Consider the following 23,122-nt stretch of genomic DNA (forward strand, 5'->3'; position numbering starts at 1 on the left):
AACACAACCACCCACAAACACACAGACATACAAACGCTGATAAACAATGTTTTCTCTTGTGCGCTGTCTCTCTCTCTCTCTCTCTCTCTCTGTCTTCCTTTTGGCCGGTCTCCCTCTTTCTCTCTTACACTCTCTTTCTTTCTCTCCCTTGTCCACCCTCACTTTCCTTTTTTTCCCCTGTCTTTCCTCTGTGGTCAGGATAACTTTTGGTTTGAGGCCTGAGAGAAATCCAATGGAATGAATGTAAGCAGACAGCGTCTCCTCAGAGGTTGGCTGTGGGCTGTTGGACACAATGAACCTTGTGCAAACACACGTTTACACACACATATACACTGGGAGGATAAAAACATGCATGGATCCCTGTACATGCATGTGAATGTCTGTGCGTGTGTGTATGCAGGTTGTTGTTTTTTTTTGTGCATGTGTGTCTCTGCTGTTGTGTGAGTCAGCTCTCTCTCTCATGCATGATCTCACTGTCAATCTGTCTTTCTCATATAGCGGCCATAGCTGTCACTGCTAGCGAACAGCTGTGTGGCATGACAGCAGGCCTCACCCTCTGGTTTTTCATTATACTATAGCATGTGCAATGTAAAATGGTAAAGAATGAATGTCTGCAGAGGGAAGAGGTCTGGGTGGAAGGATGGACAAAATGTTGGACTGCTGTTCTTTTCCTTTCTTCCAACAAGTAAACATTGGTTTCTTTTAGCCATGATCGTGGTGGTTCCTTAACCGTGACTGAGTGATTATTATTGTTAGATGATGATGATGAAGGTCCCTTGATGATGTTTTGCTAAACTTAACCTTGTGCTCAAACCTATCCAAACCTTAATGATAGCTGTTTCTAACAACGTTGTGTGCATAATAGAGAAAGGTAATGCTGTGCATTTGCATGCTAGGAGATAATCCTTGTTTGTAGGAATAAACCCAAAGTCTGACTGAGTGCAACTGAAATTAAGTCAAAGTAAGTTTCCTCTGCTTGCTAACCATATTGCAAAATTTAGACACAGTAAGTTAATTCTGTGATCTCTCTACATGTGGTCTCTCCAAACGCCCTATACAAAGCTGTTACAGCAAATTAATAAGTTGTAAAAATGCAGGGAGAAATTAAGCTGACCAGTTGTACCTAAGTGTGATCTTTCGCTTGTCGCCTTCACCTTAAATCCTCCCAATAACCCAGTTTCTCTCGTAAGCGTAGCCAGTGACTCCGTAACATAGCACCTGCTGCCACATCAATCTATTCACCAGCTACACCCATCAGATTTTGGGAACACATATTTCACCACCTCCCCCGCTCGGCCACCATTCACTCGGTGCCCTCTGTCATGAGCCTCGCCGCTTCCTTGCCGTCTGCCTCACTCTCTCTCTCTCTCTCTCTCTCTCTCTCTCAAATGACAAGCTGTGCCAAGTGTAAGTGATTCAGCTGACTCACAAGCAGCGTGGGTTGCCAACTACCACCCTCCTCACTCCAACACACACACACACACACACACACTCAAATACAGAGGTAGAATAGAGAATGAGGCAGCGAGAAAGACTGATGAAAAAGAGAGAGCTGAAAGGATGGAAGAAAAATACTCCTATTAGACAACATATAAATTCCTATTTTAGACCAGCAATCACTCAGTATGAAACAAATCAAAGAATTTATATAAATATACAATAAACTCAAGAACTTGCCCCAAGTCTTTTCCTTTCCTCTCTTTTATGCATCTGTTTTTTTCTACTGAAACTGCAGTCTGGCAGAAGTGGCTACAAATTAATAATTTGCTCCCCAGAGAGCAGCAGACTGAATCACTCCTCCAATTACAACTGGTAGAAAGTAAACACAGGAGCACATAAAGGTAGGCAGAGAGCTCCCCTGGGGTAAACCAACCACCCCACCACCCCTCCTTTTCACACAAAGACACACATATACATGACATATCACGTAAGAACACACAACCATCAGCTGCACTCATTCCACATTAGAGAGACCCACTTCTGCCACTGAGAAACAAGGTCACCTTATGAGGGTTTTTTTTTTTTAAAACCTCTTCTATCCCAGCAATTAAGGCTGCTTTGTTAGGTAAAACTTTTTTCCACCCACTTTTTTGTATTTGCATGAAAGGTGATTGGTTACGACAGTTCTTTCTCAGGGTATTTCTCAGTGTGTGTAAATAGGGGTTATAATGGCTGCTGTGAGATATATAATATGTAGTCTTATGATGAATACGTACTGAGTGAAATGAACGGTGTGCCTCCTGTATTTAGCTAATGCCCTAGTATCAAGTGCAGATCGCACCATGGGACGCTGGTCGCCAGGCCTCATTAGCTCTAAGGGACAAGGTTGTCACCCTAACAACACACACTCACACACACACACACACACATACAGTACACGTGACTTGACACATGTGCTTGTGTATGTGTTAGATATAGAAGGTGGACATTAATCATCTCTATTGTGCAGGAGCGGTCATTTTAGTCTGAGGTGACCCAAGGTTATCTATGCCTCTGTGCTATGGTAGGCCGACTTCAGCATTATATATATACACACACACACACACACACACACACACACACACACACGTCATCATGTTCCATTGTAACAGCATCTGGAAAACTAGGTTTAATTAGGTTTTAAATGTATAGATGGTATCAACAGGGGCCATATTAAGTCATATTATTCCAATTATAAAATGCAGTTTCAGCCCATAACCTTTGATGTGTCCCTCAAATATTGGAACACCTAAAATGTAGATTCATTAGGGTCTAATATCAATATTAAGTGAGATAATCAAAATGAAGATGCATTATTTTTTATGGCTATACCATTATATCAAATAGTATCTCTATGAATCTCAGTGTATTTGTATTTGGAAGTTCTGTATATTTCCTTCTAGCCAATGGCAGGAAAAGACAGAAGCATGTAGTTAGAGGGAAAATGGAATGTACTTTTATTCTCATACTTTTTTTTGATGTTTTTCGTACTGTATATGCAGATAAAGACCGCAAATTGCAAACTCCACGCACTTAACTATACAGCTCGGCAAGACAGATTCAGACAACCCACAAACTGGAGCTTACCATCACACCCATACCAGCCCTAAACTTCACCACCCCTGATCCACCCAACCCTCCACTACTCCCCCCGCCCCAAACGCCCACCCCACCCTCCTGGTTTATAATCAGAGTTGCCGAGCTAAGCAGAGTGAAAGCACAGGAAAGACAGTGGGGGCCGGTGCTCGACCCCCATTCAGCGCAGTCGGAGGGCCGGTCCGGGCCCCGAAAGCTCAGATTACATCCCACATAATGAGAGGCCTGGCTCAGCAGGCTCTGCCTCTCTTTCTCTCTCTCTCTCTCTCTCTCTCTCTCTCTCTCTCTCTCTCACACACACACACACACATACACGTGCACGTGCACGCACACTGACAGACCCATGGTGGCATTATTGCTGAAGTCCTGTTCTGTTCTGTTCCTCTCTCTGGTTACTACACTGACAATTGCCAGCACAGCTGCTTTATATGTCAGTGTATGGCCAAGGGAGATAGACACAAACCTGGTGTGATCTTTTTATGGAGTGAGAGTCTGGCACTTAGAGCTAAGGTCCTGTCCACACCAATGTGGATGGATTGAAAAACAACATCTTTTGTTTTAGATTTTGCCATCAACCCACACCAAGCCAGCATTTTCTACCAACAAAGAACAAAGCTTTTCAAAAATGCTCTGCAGTGAAAGAGCAGGTAGCCACTGTGTCACTAATTTGATATTTGTAAATCCCCCAACTGCATGACTGGCATAATCTTGTCAAAACAGTCAACTGCACTCCCTGCCCAATGATGGCAATGAGGCACTATTTTGTTATTTGCCACCACAATAAAAACAAAAGAAGAAGAGGATGACAAATATTCAGCTGGAAATATCAGAGTGAACAGAGCCATGTTTGATATGCAAGCTACAAATTAAAAATAATATTTCATCGCAACCTAAAATGCATCTTGGCTGATCAGGTCATACGTTGGACTGCTCTAAGCGCTAATAATAAATGCATAGCATTCGCTAATTAGCACTCAACACAAAGCACATCTGAAGCTGATGGGAATGTCGTTAATTTTGTAAGTAAGATAAGCCTTTACTGATTCTCAGGGGGAATTCAAGCATTGCAATAGCACAAAGTACAGATAGATATTGAGAAAAATAAATAAGTCCAAAGTAAAGTTATTATTATAATTAAGTTGAAGTAAACTTTTATTATATAAACTAATAGCTATACCAATAATATTTGGTAACCAAAGTATTCAATACATTGAAATTTTGACCTAATCTAAGTAAACACAATTCATCCTCAGGGGGACATGCTTATCTTTTCAACAAATTTGTTGTAGATGTTGAGTTATTTTACTGGATAAGTGAACTTGCTGGTAGCAATAGTTGTTGAGATGTTTTAGTAAAAAACAAAAGTATGAACCTCATGGTGGGTGTTAGAGAAAAAAGCCAGGGGATCACCAAAGTCAATATGATTCATCCTCTGGGGACCATGAATGTCTGCTCAAAAATTCATGGCAAACAACTTCTTATAGTTCTGAGATATTTCAACCTGGACCAACAGGCTGCCAGCCAGTCATTTCCATCCATACAGCCATTAGAATAAATAAAACATCTACAAATGACATCACCTCCCTGTTAGCTTGTTTTGTTTTATATACTGAAAAACCTCACAGGGTGATAAAATTAAACACAACATGAATTGAGCTGTGGCGAACAGTTTGTCCGCTTTGAGCCCCGGTGGCGAGGTCCTTACAAAACCATATTGAAACACAGCCTTTTCTGGAAGCTTTTCTGTGTGGAGGGCTGTGACAAAGCCTGGCTCCTTCGCAAACACACACTCTCACACACACACACACACACAGATCCATTCAGCACACAACTCACAGCCTACTCACTCACATGCCGTGTGGGCCGGCATTGTGTTTATTGCTCTGAGCTTTCGTAGCACCAAGGCCATTAGCACTGTGAAAAGCTGGACTGGGGCACAGTGAGCTTGTGTGTGTATGTGTGTCCTAGTGTGTTGGTGCATCAGTGTAGGGCCTACATGCACCAAGGGGCATGAGCTTATGTTTGCAAATAGAACAATATTACATCTCAGTAGATGTCTTTTTTTTTTTTCAAAGCGTCCACCTCTATGTGCTTTCCCTCCAAACTATGCGTGTTTGTGTGTATGTGACTGTGTAATAAAAGGAATGAGTGAGGTCACAGACTTTCCCTACAAAGGCTCTGAGCCCAAGGTCTACTAGAGTACAAGCAGCCTTTGTCAAGGCCATGTGTGGAGTGCTCTGTGCTGCATTACAATGGATCTGTGAGCAAGAGACATAGAGCGCAAGGAAGAGAAAGAGAGAGAGAGAGAGAGAGAGAGGCTCTAACAACTTGTATTGATTAGCAGGAAAGAGTTCCACCTAATGCTCCATCCTGCTGTTACTGCTGCCAACAGGAAAACAACAGCACCTAAACAATATCTTCCCTCTCTGTCTTTTGGAAAATTGTTTTTCTTTTAAGTCTGCATAATGTGACATGGCTTTCACAGTTGTGTTGCCCCAGGGTTGCATATTTTCCCTCCTTGTTTTCACTGTATGTGTTTTGTTAAATTTTGAGGTCACATGTGTTTTTGATAATCTTTATCAGTTTGTTAGATATGTGTCTGTGTGTACATGGACATATCTCTGCGATGACTGTTTGTTTTGTATGTCTGTGTGTGTGTGTGTGTAAATATAGTGTGAGTATACATGTATGTCTATATATATATATATAGACATACAAGTGAGCAGGTGCATGTGCCTGCCTCGTCTTGTCTGTCTTGACCACGCAACAGGAGAGGAAACATCAACCTAATGCAGAGCAGAGGATCAGCAGAGAGCCTGCTCAGGGCTTTGCTTGCAGCTGTTCAACACACACACACACACACACACGTTATGATATAACTTGGCCTGGATGGTTTGCACCAAGGGACTGGTCATCTCTTATTGATAGGGCAAAGCTATAAACAGCCCATACGTCAGACTTACAGCAACCATGCGAATGCTAATAGTGCAGCGGGGCTGTGGCGTGTATCACAATAAACCCGGGTGGAAGTGCACTGGGAGTGGGTGGGTGGGTGAGTGGGATCAAGGTGGCATGAGTGCAACACATATTAGCCCTGGGTTGAAGGACATGTGTTGTTGTGTTGTGTGACTGTTTGCAAAACTGTGTGTGTTTCAGAGGTGAATGTGTAACATGTGAGGGACAGATGGGGGGGCGGATATGGACTAATGTTGGAGGCTGCGCATGCGTTTGTGTCTTTGTGTCATTTTTTGTGTTTATGTATATCCTCAGGCATCTATGTGTATGTATAGGTGTTTTCTCTATTACGTAGTAAGTATCACATGAATGCAGTGAATTAAAGAGGGTTAGCCCCTGGGTTGTTTTTTTTTTTTTTCAGTTTTAAAAACTGTCTGACAGACAAACTGACTCACCAATCCAATAATACACTCTGCACCTGTTAGTATGGGCCTCACACACAAATGGCTGGAAAAAGTACTAAAATATTCTGACTATAATTAAGTAAAACCACAATTATGGAATCATACACAACAAAACACAATATGTTACATAGTTTTATTTATGTATAAAATATGCATATTAAAACACACATGGGAGCTTGCAGTGTTGTTCACGCATGGTCAAGAAAAGGTGTGAGTGAGCTCGAGAAAACCAACTACAGTGCACTGAGGCAATAGCCAAAGTCTTTGTTTATTCATTAAAGAAACTCCAAGGACAAAGTAAATACTCAAAGTTACATTTAGGCATTGTGTTCTCATTGTTTGCAATAATTGCCCTAACTGCAAACAGCAAAGCTGCTGCAACATTTTCAGCTCCTGTTCCGTCCCAAGGCAATATCCTGAGCAGATGAGTCTTCAAGGGGGATAATTGTAGACGTTGCATGTGTGTGCATATGCATGGGTTAGTGCGTGCGTGCGTGTGTCTGTGTGTGTTTGACACAGTGAGAAGTGGAAGCTCTGGCAGACGACAGCACATGCCATCTGCTGCTGTGCACCTCATGAGTGTTATATACAAACACAAATCACACACACACTCGCACACACACACACACATAAGAAAAATATATGTTTATGTCTAAATAAACACCTGTAACAGTTCTTTCTTACTCACCCCCACCCCCAATCCCTGCGCCCTTCCCGCACATACCCCCTCCCCAACCCCAAATGGATGTCAAAATCAACCATAGCTGGAAGAGGAAACTAATGGCTGCTCAGGAAGACGATTCGGGCTCTGAACAGACATTACAATAGATATGAGAGCCGACATACAGCATATGGGAGAGCGGCTCAGGGGCAAAATCATATTACCAGGCAACTGTACACATCAGAGTATGCATACATACACGCAGCTCATTTTCAAAGCAAGGGAGTCAAATATGTAATGTGATTTTATATGAGTCACAGTATCAGGCTATAAAAGGAATACATGTTAGGCGGAACTGGTGATGCGATTATGAGAGATGTTTCATGGTAATTTGTACTGCACGCTACATTAGCCGGTAGGTAGACTCCTGTAAGCCGTTAAGCTTGAGAAAAGTTGTTTCTATTAGAATGACAAGCCTAATTAATCAAAATGAAGTAAATGATTAGGGTTTTTTTTTTATTTATTACAGTATATGTTATAAGAACAGAATGAGAGGCACTACAGCACTGCAGGTACATGGTATTCACAATGGACAGCCCTGTCGATTTTGTCATCCGCCATTGTTGCGATTGCAAGATTTCTCATCTCTTTATGAATTCATCCACAAACTTTTTCACCCCATTTCAGCTGGAGCTCCAGTTGTCATAGCAACAGTTCAGGCATAGTCACATCCCCAGGCAAACTTTTGATATAAGCCCCCCTCTGGCCTGCTCCAGTCTATTCAAGCAGCCTATTAATGGTCGTTTGGCAGGTGACGTCCCCAGTGGGACATTATTAACGACTGTCAGGCTCACTCGCTCATCCCTCAGTGGCGCAGAGCTACACTTTCTATTTGTCTTATCTGATTATTTTTATTCCAATCTGTCTTCTTTTCATCTCTCATTCCCTCTCTCTGTCTGTTGTTTTGGTCAAGATTTGCGCAGATTATGTTTCAGTCTCTCTGATCCAGCACACACGCGCACACACACACACACTGTTGTTTGAGCTCATGTGTTTTACTCTCACTGGTGCACAGCACAGCAAAGGTCAGAGGTCAAGTGTCATGTGATTTGGATGTTTAATACACACCGACACGCCACCTAAGCTGCTCAGGACGAAAGTGTGACGTCATGGGATCTGCTGCACATAAATGCGCGCGCGCACACACACACACACACACACAAGCCTTGATTAGATGTGAGCTGCACGTGAGGATTTTGGCTGTAGCCAGCTTAGAGACGTTTTCCTCGCAGCCAACACACACACACACACACGTAAAGTCAACACACACACTTATCCACACACCCACAGGCACACCTGCCTGACAAAGGCCCGTATGTGGAAAGCGTCATTTATCTTGCGTTTTACCTGTTGATTACTAATCATCCTCTCTTTAAACAAATCTGAAAGGACAAATTATTCACTCATGTGGCCCAGCTTCACTTCCACACAGCAGCTTTTATGTTCAAACAAGTCCTCTGCTCTCTTTCCGTGAGAAATGTTTTCGACTCATATGGTAATACGGCGGAAGGGAAAATAGGTTTATGGCTTTCCTGCCATTCAAACACACAGAGGGAGCCTTTCCACAGCAAATGATAAAAGCATCGATTAATATTCATACTCTCTCACAGCAGAGAGGCACAAACTGTGGAGAAAGGAACCTGACTGCAATCCAAAAATAGTTCGTCTGCAACTTCTCTCTCATTCTGTCTCTGACAGGCCCAGGCATTTCCTTCCATCTCAAGTAGTGAACGCTTATGTAATGCTACTCTTGAAATAAGGTCAGACACCTAAGCCTTATGATATACATTAATGTGTGTGAAAATGAGCAAGCCCATTTTCCATGTAGCTCGATAGTCTCTGTCAGCTGTAAACAATGTAAAAACCCTTGTAGGACTCACCATTATCCAAGTCACAATCAGTAACTGATTATACACAGATTGTAAACTATATACAATTCAGCTGAATAGTCCTCAGGAGACGATGACTTACTGAGGAAACTATCTGACGTGCGTATTTCTCAGCTACCCCATAGCCCCCCCGTGCTAAACTTGGGTCTCGGTGAGTGACTTATTATGTAAGGTCCAACATTAGTCAGATGCTACAAATGCTAAGATGGTAACAAACAGCGATAGGTGCAGGATAAGGCACCCTTTTTTCTCCCCACTCCACAGAGTTACGTGGTGAAACTGAAGTGTACTCTGAAAGAACCAAACAGACAGAGAGACAACAAGAGAGAGGCAATAGATTTGCTGTCTTTGCTCTTATAGTATTTATAGTATTTCTTTCTATATATTAAATCTTAATATAAAGATTGTGGGTTGAAAATAAAGTTAAATTAATTTATGTGTACAGACATTCACCTAACATTTTAATTTTTTTCATAGATGGAAAGCAGCATGTTATAAAGGTGCTTCCTATCTAGTTTCAGTACACTGTTTAGCTCTCTGGTTCACTCTCATAGCTCTCACAGTGTTGTCTATGGAAACACCAAGCAGTTGTTTTCGGTGAAAAAGCTCTAACAACCCACTGTACGTTAGCAGTTCAGCACCAAACAGCAGTTAGTAACTAACTGGTTAATTTAATAAAGAAAATCAATCAGGGACATTTTATCTGCTTTTTCTCATTAAACGATTGAGTGTCCCTTATGTCTGGCAGATTCACTTTCATTGCTCCTGAGTCTAATTTGTTCTGTGCTTGATGTTTGTGCTTGTCTCTGTAAAGAACAACATGAAACTGACCTGAGAGCAGCGACTCAAACGTCAAACAAACTATCCAAACAAACTTTCCCCTGTTAGAAGTCTAGCACTCCCTCCAGTGTCTGCAGAGCTTTATAGCACTTCAGCAGTGACTTGCATCCATTGGCCCCTCCGGTGCCACAGCAACGGGGGCTGTGAAGTCATTGTGGCCGTAAGCAGAAAGAGTGCTATTTACAGAGCCTGTACAGACATGAGGTCTGTGTCAATGAGGAAAGGCCTGGTATATTTTCTACCTGAACAAAAACAGGCTGGCGTCTGGTTCAAATTTCTCTTGTACACATGAGCTTTGAAAATTAATGGCTGATATTTTTTACCTCCATGTAAATTTGGGTGATATAAAATATGAGCGTATAAGGTTTGGGTGATCACACACACACCACACACACACATATATATATATTTGTACATAGATAGATAGATAGGCTGGGATGGTTGGAAGAGCATCCAAACACTTGAGGAGAGGCTTATGCATCATTCAAGTGAGGGAGGTTGAAGAGGAAAATATTTTGACAAAATCTTTTGGACCCATCTACCGCAAACAGGTTCACCTCGGTGGCTGTGATTAGTGCCAATGTGGGTCACTGTGTTTAACATTCAGCTTAAATCTGGTATTGATAGCACAGCCGGTGGTAAGGTCCTACGCGTTTACTACTACTAGGTCACTGAAGAACAGTCCCACTGAGCCTAATTACAGCAGCATTTAGGGCTCCCCTGCTGTGTGTGAATGCTGTATCTGTATCTGTAAGCACGTGTATGTGTGATACAACTTTCTATCACAGTATAAACGAAAAGATGACACAGTGCCATGCACAAACCACTGGGTTTTGTTGGTACTTTGTCGCAGTGGCCACAGTCAGTACTGCAGGTCACATGATGCCGTGGGACCCACGATGACTTTTTGCAATACACATCAAGATGTGTACTGGCTAGTAATGGGCATGTTACCTGAAGAATGTAATAATTTACACATTACATATTATTCATTAAAAAAGTAATTACATTACTATTCACTCAACTGCAATTAGTGTAATTAATTCATTCACATGTCACTTTCATTACTCAGCCCCAAGGGTCGTTTTTAAACAACTTGAAAGCCTCCACACCCACATGTTACATCTTCTGTATTTAAAAAACAAAACAAGATATTGTAATTTAACAAGCCATCAGTTTAGAGGTTTTTACTGACAGCATGAAGTCCCTTCCTTATTGTGACACCCTCCAACTCTGAACTAAACCAGGTGATTCCTTACTACTGGATAACATTAGGAAGCCAGCTATGTAAATAAGACAAGCCTGAAGTTGAACTGGGATGTACATATCTCCTCTTTTGGTGGTTGACTGTGTCCCCACACCAAACTGACACCAACCCTCTGTCAAACTAGCAGTAAAACAGCAAACCAGTTAACCTCCAAACTGTCAAAAACAACAGAGGCGTACTATGATTCGGAACTGTATTGCCTTTACTACATTTCAAATTGTACTCCTTTACAATGCTCATTATTGAGCAAAGTCACACTTTACTGTACTGCACTGTTAGCATACATCACAACCCTGTTAATGATCATTATACACAGTGAAATATTTGATGTGAACCCTCTCTCTCTCTCTCTCTCTCTCTCTCTCTCTGTCCCTTTCATCTCAAAACACTCATAGACGTGCCAGTCACATCGACAGTAACTGATATCCTCTGCTTCTCTCCTGCGAGCAGCTGATCTCTGCTGCCATTCTGCTGGGTCACTCTAGGACAATGGTCCTCGTCCCAAAACAGAAACAATGTGAAATCCCTGAGTAACTCTCTGTGATGCTGGTTTGGGATTAGAACATTTTGTCCCGAGCATCCCCTCATCCCCACCACCCCCCTCCCTCGGTCTCTCTCTCTCTCTCCCCCCTCCCTCGCTTTCTCCCTCTCTGGTTACCGTTTGGATTTTTTATTTTATTTTCCATTACTCTCTGTCATTCTTGTTTAAATACCGCTTGAGTATAATTGAAACTAAAGATGAGTTCCACTGTTTCTTTGGTTGACAGAGTGCACACAGGCTACACACACACACACACACACACACACACAACACAAATTCAAACAAACAGACAAGGTAGGTGTATGTGTGCATGATACATTTGTGAGTATGACCTGAATCAAAACCAGGCTGGTTGATGTCACATCTCATTAAAAAGACATCACTTTCACATGGAAATTTCACAAACTGAAAGCCTCAGGCGTTTGTTTGTTTGTTTGTTTATTTAATACACACAGGTTCCTGTGTATTTAAGTGTTCTGAATTTATTTTCTATGATCTCCATAGATTCGTGCTAAGTGGCGGAAAGCTTAATTTCACGGTAGTTTTATGGTCATATAATTAGTTCTGCCTCTATTTCTACATGTAAGCATACTGCATTTGTGTTTGGTTGCATGTGGCTGCATGTCATGGCATGTAGAATTACATGTTTAAAATTCCAAGTGCTATTTAGCGACGTAGCGCCTCTATATTTGATAATTAGAGGGCACAGATTTGTTCAGTGCATCGTGTAAGGCTGTAATCTAATGGAGAAAATTACTATTCCTCTCCCAAAACATGGTTATTATTCACGCTAAAGAGGGTGAGGAGAATGTCGCAAGTGAATCTCCCACATGGTTTCCTTATCATCGCAGGTGAATTGTCTATCTATCTAGCTATCTAAAATGTAATAAAGTAGGTATAGATACAACAGAGAGATGTGAGGTAACAGTGTCCTAGTTTCCCCCTACATTGAGCAGGTACTATTTTTAGAAAGCAAAAAGATAAGGGGGAAAAAGAAAAGAATCCTCTGGAGTCGACAGCAGCAGTTTCATGTTCTGAACAATTTACACCCTCCTTATGCTACGATGACCTTTCTCCCTTTATCGTTCACTCATCCCAGCTACCCCACCACCACCCTTTACCCTCTGCTCCTCTATGTCCTCCCCCTGTCCTCTTCTCCTTTTTCTCCTGTCTCCTTACCTTTCTCAATTCCCTGCTCTCCCCCTCCCCCTCCTGCACTTTTATCCATCCTCTTCCTTCCCACTTTCAGTTTTCCTCGATTTATGTCTCATCTCCTCCAAATTGTTTCCTACTTCTCTCCTTCTGTCAGCAAACACATGCCATATTGTTAACAAGCAGTCAGACGTTTGCAAACATGCAGGCCTTATGTTCACCATCCACCCACCTTCACCTGTCTTAAGAAATAAACAAGGAGAGGACTGAAACGCTGCAATAGTCAAGGTGTGTATGAGATTTAAAGAAGAAAATCAAGCCTGTGCATCAGTGTGTTTGTGGATGTTCTTGTTTGTATAGCCATGTAATTCCAAAAACTTCAACATGAAATGTCCTCATTGTGACTGTAAAAATTTCTACTCCTACTCATACTCCTCACCAAATGCCAACAATGTTAATCCACTGCACTCACGCTGTGTGTTTGTGTGCGTACATTTGTGCATGGATTTATAGACTGTGTGAATGTAGTGTTCTGGTATTCCACATTTTATCTTGGTAATTCATGACTTTCCGTCTCTCTGTCCCCTCTGTCTATCCCTCCCCATCTGGCGGATTTTTTTATTCTAACTCAACACACGGACCAGCTGTGCTCTGGAGTGCAGCAATTGACACTGTGTGTATGTGTGTGGTGTGTGTGTGTGTGTATGGGTGCACACATCCAGTGCATTGGGCACAATCTACCAGACCATCTGGCTGACTGCTGTGAGGCATTCATAGGGCAAGTGACACTGTGTGTGTACAATAGATCGGAAATTACATAAAATTCTGCTTTGAATCCAGGACATACTATACACTGTAAACAGAAATCTGTAACTACTTATTTAATCTATGCTGGGGGATGACACTGGCATTTTCTTGATTTTAGTGCTCTGGTTTATGACATATTCATATAAGATATATATACAATTTTACTGATCACAAGTAATTTTTTTCACTCCACATGCAGAATTGTGTCTTTAAAAATATATTCTTTATTGTTAAATATGAATTAAACTCACTTGTTAAAATGGACATTTTATTCAGTGTATTATCATACACTTTATCTCCAGTAACTAACTTTGTTAAATGTTGTGCTGCCACCCAGTGGACAGCTTCAGTGACTGCACAAAAAGGAATGTAGTTTTCTAAATATCTGTCTCTTTACTGAATCTCCTACGCACAGATGTAGAACTTAATGCAAAAATAACTACAGCACAAGTCCTACAATATCTTACACATGCTTTCAAATGTAGTACACATTTGATGTCTTGGCGTGTTTGCGCACAAAGCATCAGTCATTAGTCCATTTATTATAGTAAACTGGAAATGAGTTCAGTTGAATTATGGGTAAAATGTCCAGTTATCCAAAGGGGCATGTAAGCTGTGATTATGGTTACAGCATGTATGCGTCTGAAGTGCATATATCACATGTGCAAGCAAGTGTGAGCGAATGTGTGTTTATAGTTTACACCCCCCCTACCCCGTGCACGCATCAGTTCACCAAGATGAACCACCTGCATGCAAAGTGGGTCATGCTCCCTCCGCTCCACTCTCAGTCCCTCCTCTTTTTTCCCTTCATCTATCCCCTCTGTCTTTTCCTCTATCCCAGTGTATTTCTCTCTCTTTTTAATAATGCAACGATGCCTTTACACCCAGACTTGTATATTTAAAAAATCTCACATCTCACAGTGGACTATACTATTGTTGTGGTTTTCCATGGCCATGTGACTAATCTGAGACATGCTTAAAAAGACACACAAACAGGTCCTCATTATAGTAGATAAAAGACTTAAGATTTTTAAAAAATATATGTATAACTCACATGTCAATAAGCTAACCCTGTTTTAAAACAACATTTTGATGAGCACAAGTCATCACTTTAACCCATGATTATGACTTCTGAAATTATTAGTTAGTGATAAAACAGCGTTGATTTAATCTGGTTGATTAGGTCTGGTGTTTAACTAAACAAACAGTGAACCCTGAGAGTTGTTTTCCTGTGTCCTGTAACTAAAGAATTGTGGCTTAAGTTTAAATTTCTCACTGTTTTTGAGACAAGAGACTGTCTTAGATTGTTGGCATATGCTGAAAAGGTGTATTTCTGCACCCTAACAACAAAATAAGTTGAGTTTCACAGTGTAATGATTCATGTAATGCCTTTTTGATTTAGTTTTCTTGAAAGAATGTTGACCATCCCTCTGAGGACCAGCAAGTTCTTCACTGATACTGTGTCACTGAGGGCACTGTGCCCCCCCTTTGTACCTGTGGCTGTCTGGCTTAATATTATGGTCTGTCTGGCAGGCTGCCTGGCTGGTGGTCTCTCAGTGAACTTGATACTGAAATCAGCAACCGGCTGTGATGTGCAAGGCATCAAGGGGGCTGTGTGGAGCTAGTCTGGAGCTCAGCCATTCACTTAACACTTGTCAACAGTTCTAATGAAAGTGGCCTTTTCCTTGGTGGCCTCTTTTTCATTAGTGGGGTCAGAGGTCGCTGCCCAAGGCTGGCTGTCTGTCGGTCTGCATGGGCAGACAAGTTGAGGAAGAGGGCTGAGGAAGGGGGTTAGAGAAGGGCAGAGGGGGAAGGGGGAAAACATTCAGTGGCTAGTTGGCTCCTTATGTTTTGTTTCCTGTATGTCCTGCTGGTTCTGGTGACTAATTTTCTTTTTAAGGCATCCCACAGTTCTAGCATTTGCCAACCTTGAGCTGATTCTCATCTGACTGTAACCATTTGCACCTTTATACTCATGCATGTTTTTATTTTTCCAATGTCCCAGCCTCTTTCACACCAGGATTTAGCCACAATCTCTTCATGTAGGGCTAGAGATTCTATAGAATGATTGAGTGTTAATGCAGACAAATCATTCTATCCTAGCTTAAGTTGAATTCAAGGGTTACGTTCCCGTACTTCTACGTGACTTTTTACACCCCTCCCATTCCCGTCTCTGTTCTTCATTATGCCCCTTTGACACAGATGTGGCCAACTGAGGGAAGGAAAGAGAGAGAATCAGCCGACATCCCTCTCCTCCTCCTCTTTCGATTCACCCCGGCCTCTTGCACATGAAAGGGGCCGCACGAGGCCAATGGATGGCCGGTGGGGTGTGTGCTATGTGAGGGCCCCAGACCCAGACACAACACAACACACAACTCTGCAGGCCACCACAGCTGGGCTGGAATGTGACCTGTTTCAGATTTTAATGCCAGACAAGGCCCTGTGTGTGAGTGTGTGTGAAATACAAGTAGAAGGAGGAGGACATGGATAGAGGGATGTCAACTACAGAATGGTACATGCACTGACTGCATGAGTCTTTTGATAAACTCAGAGCATGTCAGGTATTTTGTCTCTGGCAGAGGGAAAAGTACAAAAACCTCAAAAAGCAAGAACAGTGTAATATTTTCAAAATCAACTTTATTCATTTTACCATCATATTTCATAAACATTTTGATGAACACTAATAAAGTATATCATAGATAAATATGTATGTACTCTATGTAATTATATATATATGTATATGTCCCTTGGCCATAGCCCTATGAGAAATAGATCAAGAAAAATAAATATGAAGTACAGAAGTCCACATACATATTCTGTATTGTAAATTTAAACTTATCAAAATAGATTCCACAAAAAAATGGAACCAAAGAGCTTATTTGATTCTGGTAGATAAACTGAGGCTTCACATTGCATTATTGTGAGGACAGTTGTTATACAACATCTTATTTTGGGAGGCCCCAAAAAAACATAAAGCAAACAAACCAATTATATTAAAACATACTGCTAAATGAATGATATTAGTGTACTCAAGATAACATCTGAAGAAAAAACTATAATGTCATTTTAATATGCAGTTATAAAGATTAAATACTCACACTCACTCACACTCACTTACAGGGTAAGTGAATGTGACTATTCCTATTCTACTTGCCTTCAGACAGCGTGTCCCTGGTGTTCACACCAAAACTGTCTAGCTTTTATTGATTCTAATTAAAAAACAGTTTTAACACAGCATCTGTAAAGAAATGATGAATGAAAACAACTGGTAAAAATGATATATTATGACTATGACTCATGATTATAAGAATTTTTTTTAGGTCTAATGAGTAATAAGGAGCAAAAGAAGGAAAGAAAAATGTCTGAAAGAGGCAACAAAACCTCCAATGTTACAGATAAGTTACTAGTTTTGTGCTTACTTGCAGTCAGTCAGACTGGTGAGGTCACTGGAGCTTGGAAATAATCTTAAAACAAGGGAACTTTCAGTGAGTGTAAGATTTTAAAAGAACCTACTGGACGGCAGAGAAATCTTTAAGAAAATCGCAGGTTTTCTTGTGGATGACCTCACGAAGCTTCCTGATTCTACGAGTGCTGGAGGCACCCACAAAGCTGTCGGGTTGCAGAATGGCCATCCCATTTTGAACGTCACCCATGATGATGAGCTGCCCGTCGGCCACTGTGATGTTGGGGCAGGGGCAGTTCCAGTCCATGTTCAGAAGAGTCACCTCCAGCGGTTCCTTGCCAAAGAACCTCAGACCCATCTTCTCGTCCTTCAAGATCTCCTCCACCGTCACCAAAGCATGGCCCGACTCTTGCTCCTCCGTCAGCTCAGTCACACGCCCTAGAATCACAAAGTCACTCTTGCAGAAGCTGGTGACCATCTTGCCCCGAGGTTTACACATCTTGCAGTTGTGGTTCTTCGGAAAGGGGCACATCTCTTCACAGGCCTCTTTGGACTCGAAGTTGTTCTCGTTGCCACCACAGCCTCCATAGACGAAGGACTGACACTTTTTGAGGCTGCTGCTATAGGCCCAGCGAGGCTCGTAAGCCTTGCAAGGCCCTTGGAGGCTTGGTAGACTACAGGGAGCCGCTAGCTCTCCTCCACATGACAGCATGCAGGTTTCGTAGGTGTCGAAATGGTTCCGGTTTTTATTGCACTGACTGTAGGTGAAAGTGAAGCAGTTATTCCTCTTAGGTTCATAGTACCAACTCATGCTCTCTTCTCCACAATCATCTGTGTCTGGACTCTTGAGGCACTCTTCAGCTGGAAAAGGCAAGTTGGTGCTATTCCCCTCTACGTTCTTACCTTTCACCTCTTTTCTGATCACTACCAAGGGAAAGTGTGCTGATACACTTCCTCCAACATTTTTGGCAGTGCATGTATAGATGCCGGCATCCTGAAGTTGTGCGTTGTATATGACCAGCTGGCCAATGTTAGTAACCACGACATTCCCGCGGACGTGGTTAGGTCTCATGACAGTGTTCTCTTTGCCCTTCAGTTGCTTCTCCCAGGTGATTTCCGGACGCGGCTTCCCAGACACCTCGCACAGGAAGCTAGCCGTCTCTCCAGCAAAAACAGCCAGCTGGGTGGGGCCGCTGTGTATGCTGGGGAGCTGGATGTCAGCTGGGAGAGTGGTCTGGAGGGCAGTAGTAGGATGTAGAGTGGTCTCTGCAGGGATTGGGCTGGTGTTTGGCCAGGTTAGGTGGTACCTGTAGGTAGATTGAATAAGAATGTAACTAATCAGAGCTTTCTTTAACTGTATCCTATGTTGATATATTGTATAGAGTCATATATATTTTTCTACACCAGCAAAAAAAGGTGTTATTCAAATGTCTTTATTGTGATGACTAAAAAAGGACAACTTTACCTCATCACACCAAAAACAAAAGGTAGAGATCTTAAATACTTAACATGTTACCTGCAGGTGACCTCAGAGATAGAGATACCCTTGGAACAGGCCTCTGCATCCATGTAGCACTTGTTATAATAAGTCATGCCATCAGATGCACATGTGAAGTGGGGTTCCCTCTCACAGCGGTCCCGGCACTTACAAACAGGCTGGCTGTCCCAGATGTCACACTCGGACCCTTGCTGAGAGCACATGAACTTGTCGCAGGTGGCGCCCTTTGGCATTCCAATGGGGCCCTTGTTTCCCTTGATGTCTATGTAGCGCGCTGCCACACAGCTCTTGTTACCACATACATTAGGACAGCACTTCTCAAACGTCTCGCAGTCCTAAAGTTGGAAAACAGTTGGGATTTAATGCGAAATAAAACACTTCATAAAACAAAGAAAATGTTTGACTCCTCTACCTATTGATTTCACTGCAATCACTTAGATCAGAGGGTTCTTTAAACACATGCGCATGAGTTCACGAAGACACAACATTAATAGTTAACAATGTTGTGTAACATTACATAACCACTAAGATTATTTGTGTTGTGTTTGGTTTCAGCTTGCTATTTTTCTTATAACCCCCCATGCAGCAGCTCATGCACAGAGCAGAGAAAAACAGAAGTTGTTGGGAACTAGGAATTTTGTACCAAAGGATATGACACAACGTGTTATATTCCAGTTTTGTAGAGTCCTTATGCATTTAGGACAGATGATGGTAAATGTCTTAGCTTCATGTAGGCTCCAACATAAGAATTAATGGACCTGAAAACTTTGTATGCATTACAATATATACCTCATTATTATGGTCGTTTGTTTAACTTTAACAAGTAGTGTATCCTCAGTATTCAGTACTACTCCAAAGCAAAAATAGTTCTTTAACTGTTGTGCACAACTATAGAGGACCCAAAACACCATAAGATAAGACTATCTGATATACAGTTTTTGAACACCTCATGAACTGTGTGAATTGCTAGACTCAGTTTTGTAATAGGTGACAGATGGGTGTATATAGAGATAGCGGCGGGAGAACTCACCTGGTCGGATTCACACTCGCGCATACAGGTGCTCATAGCATCCACCCACAGGTTGGGGTTCAGGTCATTCGGGCAAAGACCAGCGTGAGAGTACACCACCTTTGCCACAGACATGGGCATAGGCATAGCTCTCACGCGGCAACTGTCCATATAAAGGAGTACAGTGTAACAGTGTCCCAGAAGAAACCAAATCCATCGGGGAAACAGCATCCACCACATATCAGGCGCGATAACAGAACGGACGCTTAAAAGAATCTTGAAGAAAAGAAATCCAGCGAGAGACAACTGAGTCTAACGCGGCCTTAAAGTTTTGAAAAAAGTCTTTAAACTCTCGACGAAGGTGATTTTCTAAGCGCTGGGATCAGAAGCAGCAATAGAAACGACGAAAATCTGACCGTGCGGGACCAGGCTCGGTGTGGAGAGCTCTCCAGGTTTTATCGCTCCACGTTTAATAGTAGCAAGAGATTAGAGCTGCGGCGCGCAAACCCACTTAAGATCTAACTACATGAATTACAGTGGCCTGTCTAGTCGGACAGCAAATCCCAGCTGAGTTACAGTTATGATCAACTTAATTAAAGGAAAAAAAAAAAGTTCTCCAACAGTTCGCAGCCGCTGTTTCTTAGAGGACTGGCGAGACACCTGTGCGTAAGGCGCTGGGCTGCCTTAACCCTTAGCTGGCACAGCTGGTGCAAAGGAGATGGAGATATTTAGTAAGAATATATTAGGAAAATGTAGGAGATACATTTATTATAAAATTTATGCACGAACTAAACATTTTAGAATGATGTCGGCACACATTCAAAAATAGATGTAAATATAAAGGCTACTGAATAGAGCCTATAATTTTTTAAAAAAAAAAAAAACTTTTTTGTCTTATATAGTCACACTATGGCACAGCTCCTTATTTACATTCATCACTGTTAACAGACTGCAAGTTACATCTCAGCTAATAGCTCCTATTAGTGCAGTATCTAATATTATTCTTTGCATATGTCAGTACTAAAATGATATTTTGACATATAGGATCAAATTAAAACGCAGTATTAAGTGACAAGACTGAGCAGTATGCGGTCTCATAATAAAGCATTAATTAGTGTAAAATCTCTCCTGTCCATCAGAAGCAAATGTCAGTCTCCAGGAGATGGCACCAAACTCAGTGCAGTTCTTTTAGTCTCTGTTCTCTACTGTGCAGCATACTCTGATTAGATTTATCAAAAAGTGCTTTATCTATATTACTTCATTATTACATATAATGCATAATTTTACATTATAGATTATATGTAATTTGCTAAGGTTTTTTTAATCTATGTATACAATGGTGGTACATTTTAGATAGTAATTAGGTGAAACCTTCTGTCCTCCTCTTCTTCCTCTTTCCTAAAAGTTTATGTAAATCAGAAACTCTGACACCAACAGCGGCCATACTTTCCAGACAGGTGGTGTCAGTAATCCTACTGCAGCAGCTGATGGTGTCATAACAGCCACCTTTATAATACCTGTGCTGTCTTTTGTGGAAACACAAATATTTTTCCTCAGATCACAGATCAAAAAAATATATTTTAGATAGAGTGACTTCAGTTCCTGCAATGCTGGCTGCACCATCAGTGTTACACTACACACGAATGCAGCCGGTGCAGAATCAAATCCACACACAGAGTAACAGATTCACTAAACTGCAACTGTCCATATTCTAATGTCACATAATATACTGTTCCAGTTTAACAGATTCAGATGACAGAACACGCATCCTCAAACAATTCAGTTTGTTAAAGCACTTGTTGAGCAATAGTTCATACTGTTGTTTTTTATGAATGAGCCACTGCAAATCTTTTGAAATGCCCCAACCAGCGAACTGTGTTAATGATGACCATGTGCAGAAACATACAATGTAATACAATGGTGTGAAATGCTGTTTTTCTAGTTTTTAGCAGGTTTTTGTCATCCAGGACTGGTGCAATTTGACACAATGTGATCAACATTTTTCAGCAGGTGAGTATGTCACCTGTCTTACATATGGACATATTAAACCAAATTAATCAGGAACAGTACAGACCTCTGCTGTAAGCTGAATATATGGATAATGTCCTTCAATAATGCCAAACGGAAACATTTTAGGTCAAACTAAACAGGAAATCACACTCAAACATAATGCTACATTTCCAACCACACAGTCACACAGCCTTTAAAAACCTAAAAGCTTAAGAGCTGGTCTACCTTTATCTTTAGAAGAACAAAAAAAATTAAGATTTTAATAGCCTCAATATGTGTGTGTGTGTGTGTGTGTGTGTGTGCCAATATAGAGTATGTGCTTCCCAAGCTGAGTCCCTGCTGAGTCCAAAGAGGCCCAGTGCTCTCCAGGCCAAACCCTGTAGTCTCAGTCTGGTCTGCTGTCTGTGAGCCTGCACAGGCGCAGGCGCGTGCGCACGCACACACACACACACACACACAACCACTTACACATGCACACAGGTGACATTCATATTCCCGCATGCGCATAAAATGTGATTATATTCATCATCTTTACTCATTTTACACATTTTTCACTCTCACACACACAAACACCTAAGTCCATACAAATGCACAAACACAGTCAAGCTGTGTTTTCAGTGTCTGCTTACCCACTAGCCCCCTCTGGCCCTCCACCCCTAACCTTCACCCCTCAAGACCCTGCATTCCCAGCATAGCCGACACTGGGGCTACAGGGCATGTCACATATTGAATAAAGCCACTCGGAGGACCCCACGCAGGGCGCTCCGACCGTCTCTGCCTTCAGCACATGTATTGTCTGGAAAACAGACCTTGACTTTGACCTTCTCAGTGCACCCTCGCCATCTCTCTGAGCCTGGTTCAAAACAGCTTCGCGACTCATGTGATGTCTCCATTAATGTTTATTTTCAGTCGTCACACAATATGGAGACTTGAGGTTTGTTTTTGTACATGTTTGCAGCTTGCGGGGATATTTGCCAACATGATTAAATATCTTGAATCTACGATGATGTGGTATTTCACCTTGAGTTCAGCCTCTCTGACAAACAATCTCACAACTACTCATTTTCTCTCAAGACATTTTCATAAAAAGGTAACAATTAAGCATCTCATATAATGTTCAGCATCACTTAACAAAGTTTAAACCTGTTAACTGACTGAGGAGTTGGTCTTTGAATCAGTAATTTCATACAGTATCCGGTAACTTTTTAAAATCTCATATAGTAACGTTGCATATCTATTAAAGGTATACAATGTACTGCTGTTTAAATAATCTAAAGGCCACAAGAAGTAATGACTAAGGGGTTTTCAAGAACCTGAGAAACAAAGATGGGTGCAACAGAGACGGTTTACCGATGACGGTAATTTGAATTTTCATAAAAATCTTCCTCCAACTGTTGCCCTTAAATGCTAGAAGAAATGTTTAATGCGCTTGACAACAATGACGTGAGGAGGCTATAATCTAATCACTACAGACTTCGTATCATCACTATC

At 41.7% G+C, this 23,122-nt stretch overlaps 1 protein-coding gene across 1 annotated transcript; it reads right to left on the bottom strand.

The window, feature by feature from the left end:
- Window positions 1-16,328: 16,328 nt before the first annotated feature.
- On the bottom strand, window positions 16,329-20,254 carry wfikkn2a (info WAP, follistatin/kazal, immunoglobulin, kunitz and netrin domain containing 2a). Its single transcript, XM_018672183.2, has 3 exons — window positions 19,643-20,254; window positions 18,631-18,947; window positions 16,329-18,421 (listed from the first exon to the last, which is right to left on the bottom strand). The coding sequence occupies exons 1-3, from the start codon at window positions 19,859-19,861 to the stop codon at window positions 17,221-17,223; spliced, it is 1,737 nt and encodes a 578-aa protein (XP_018527699.1). The 5' UTR covers window positions 19,862-20,254; the 3' UTR covers window positions 16,329-17,220.
- Between the last annotated feature and the right edge of the window lie 2,868 nt (window positions 20,255-23,122).

The sequence above is a fragment of the Lates calcarifer genome, linkage group LG11 (genome assembly GCF_001640805.2).
Source record: "Lates calcarifer isolate ASB-BC8 linkage group LG11, TLL_Latcal_v3, whole genome shotgun sequence".
Lineage (NCBI taxonomy): Eukaryota > Metazoa > Chordata > Actinopteri > Centropomidae > Lates > Lates calcarifer.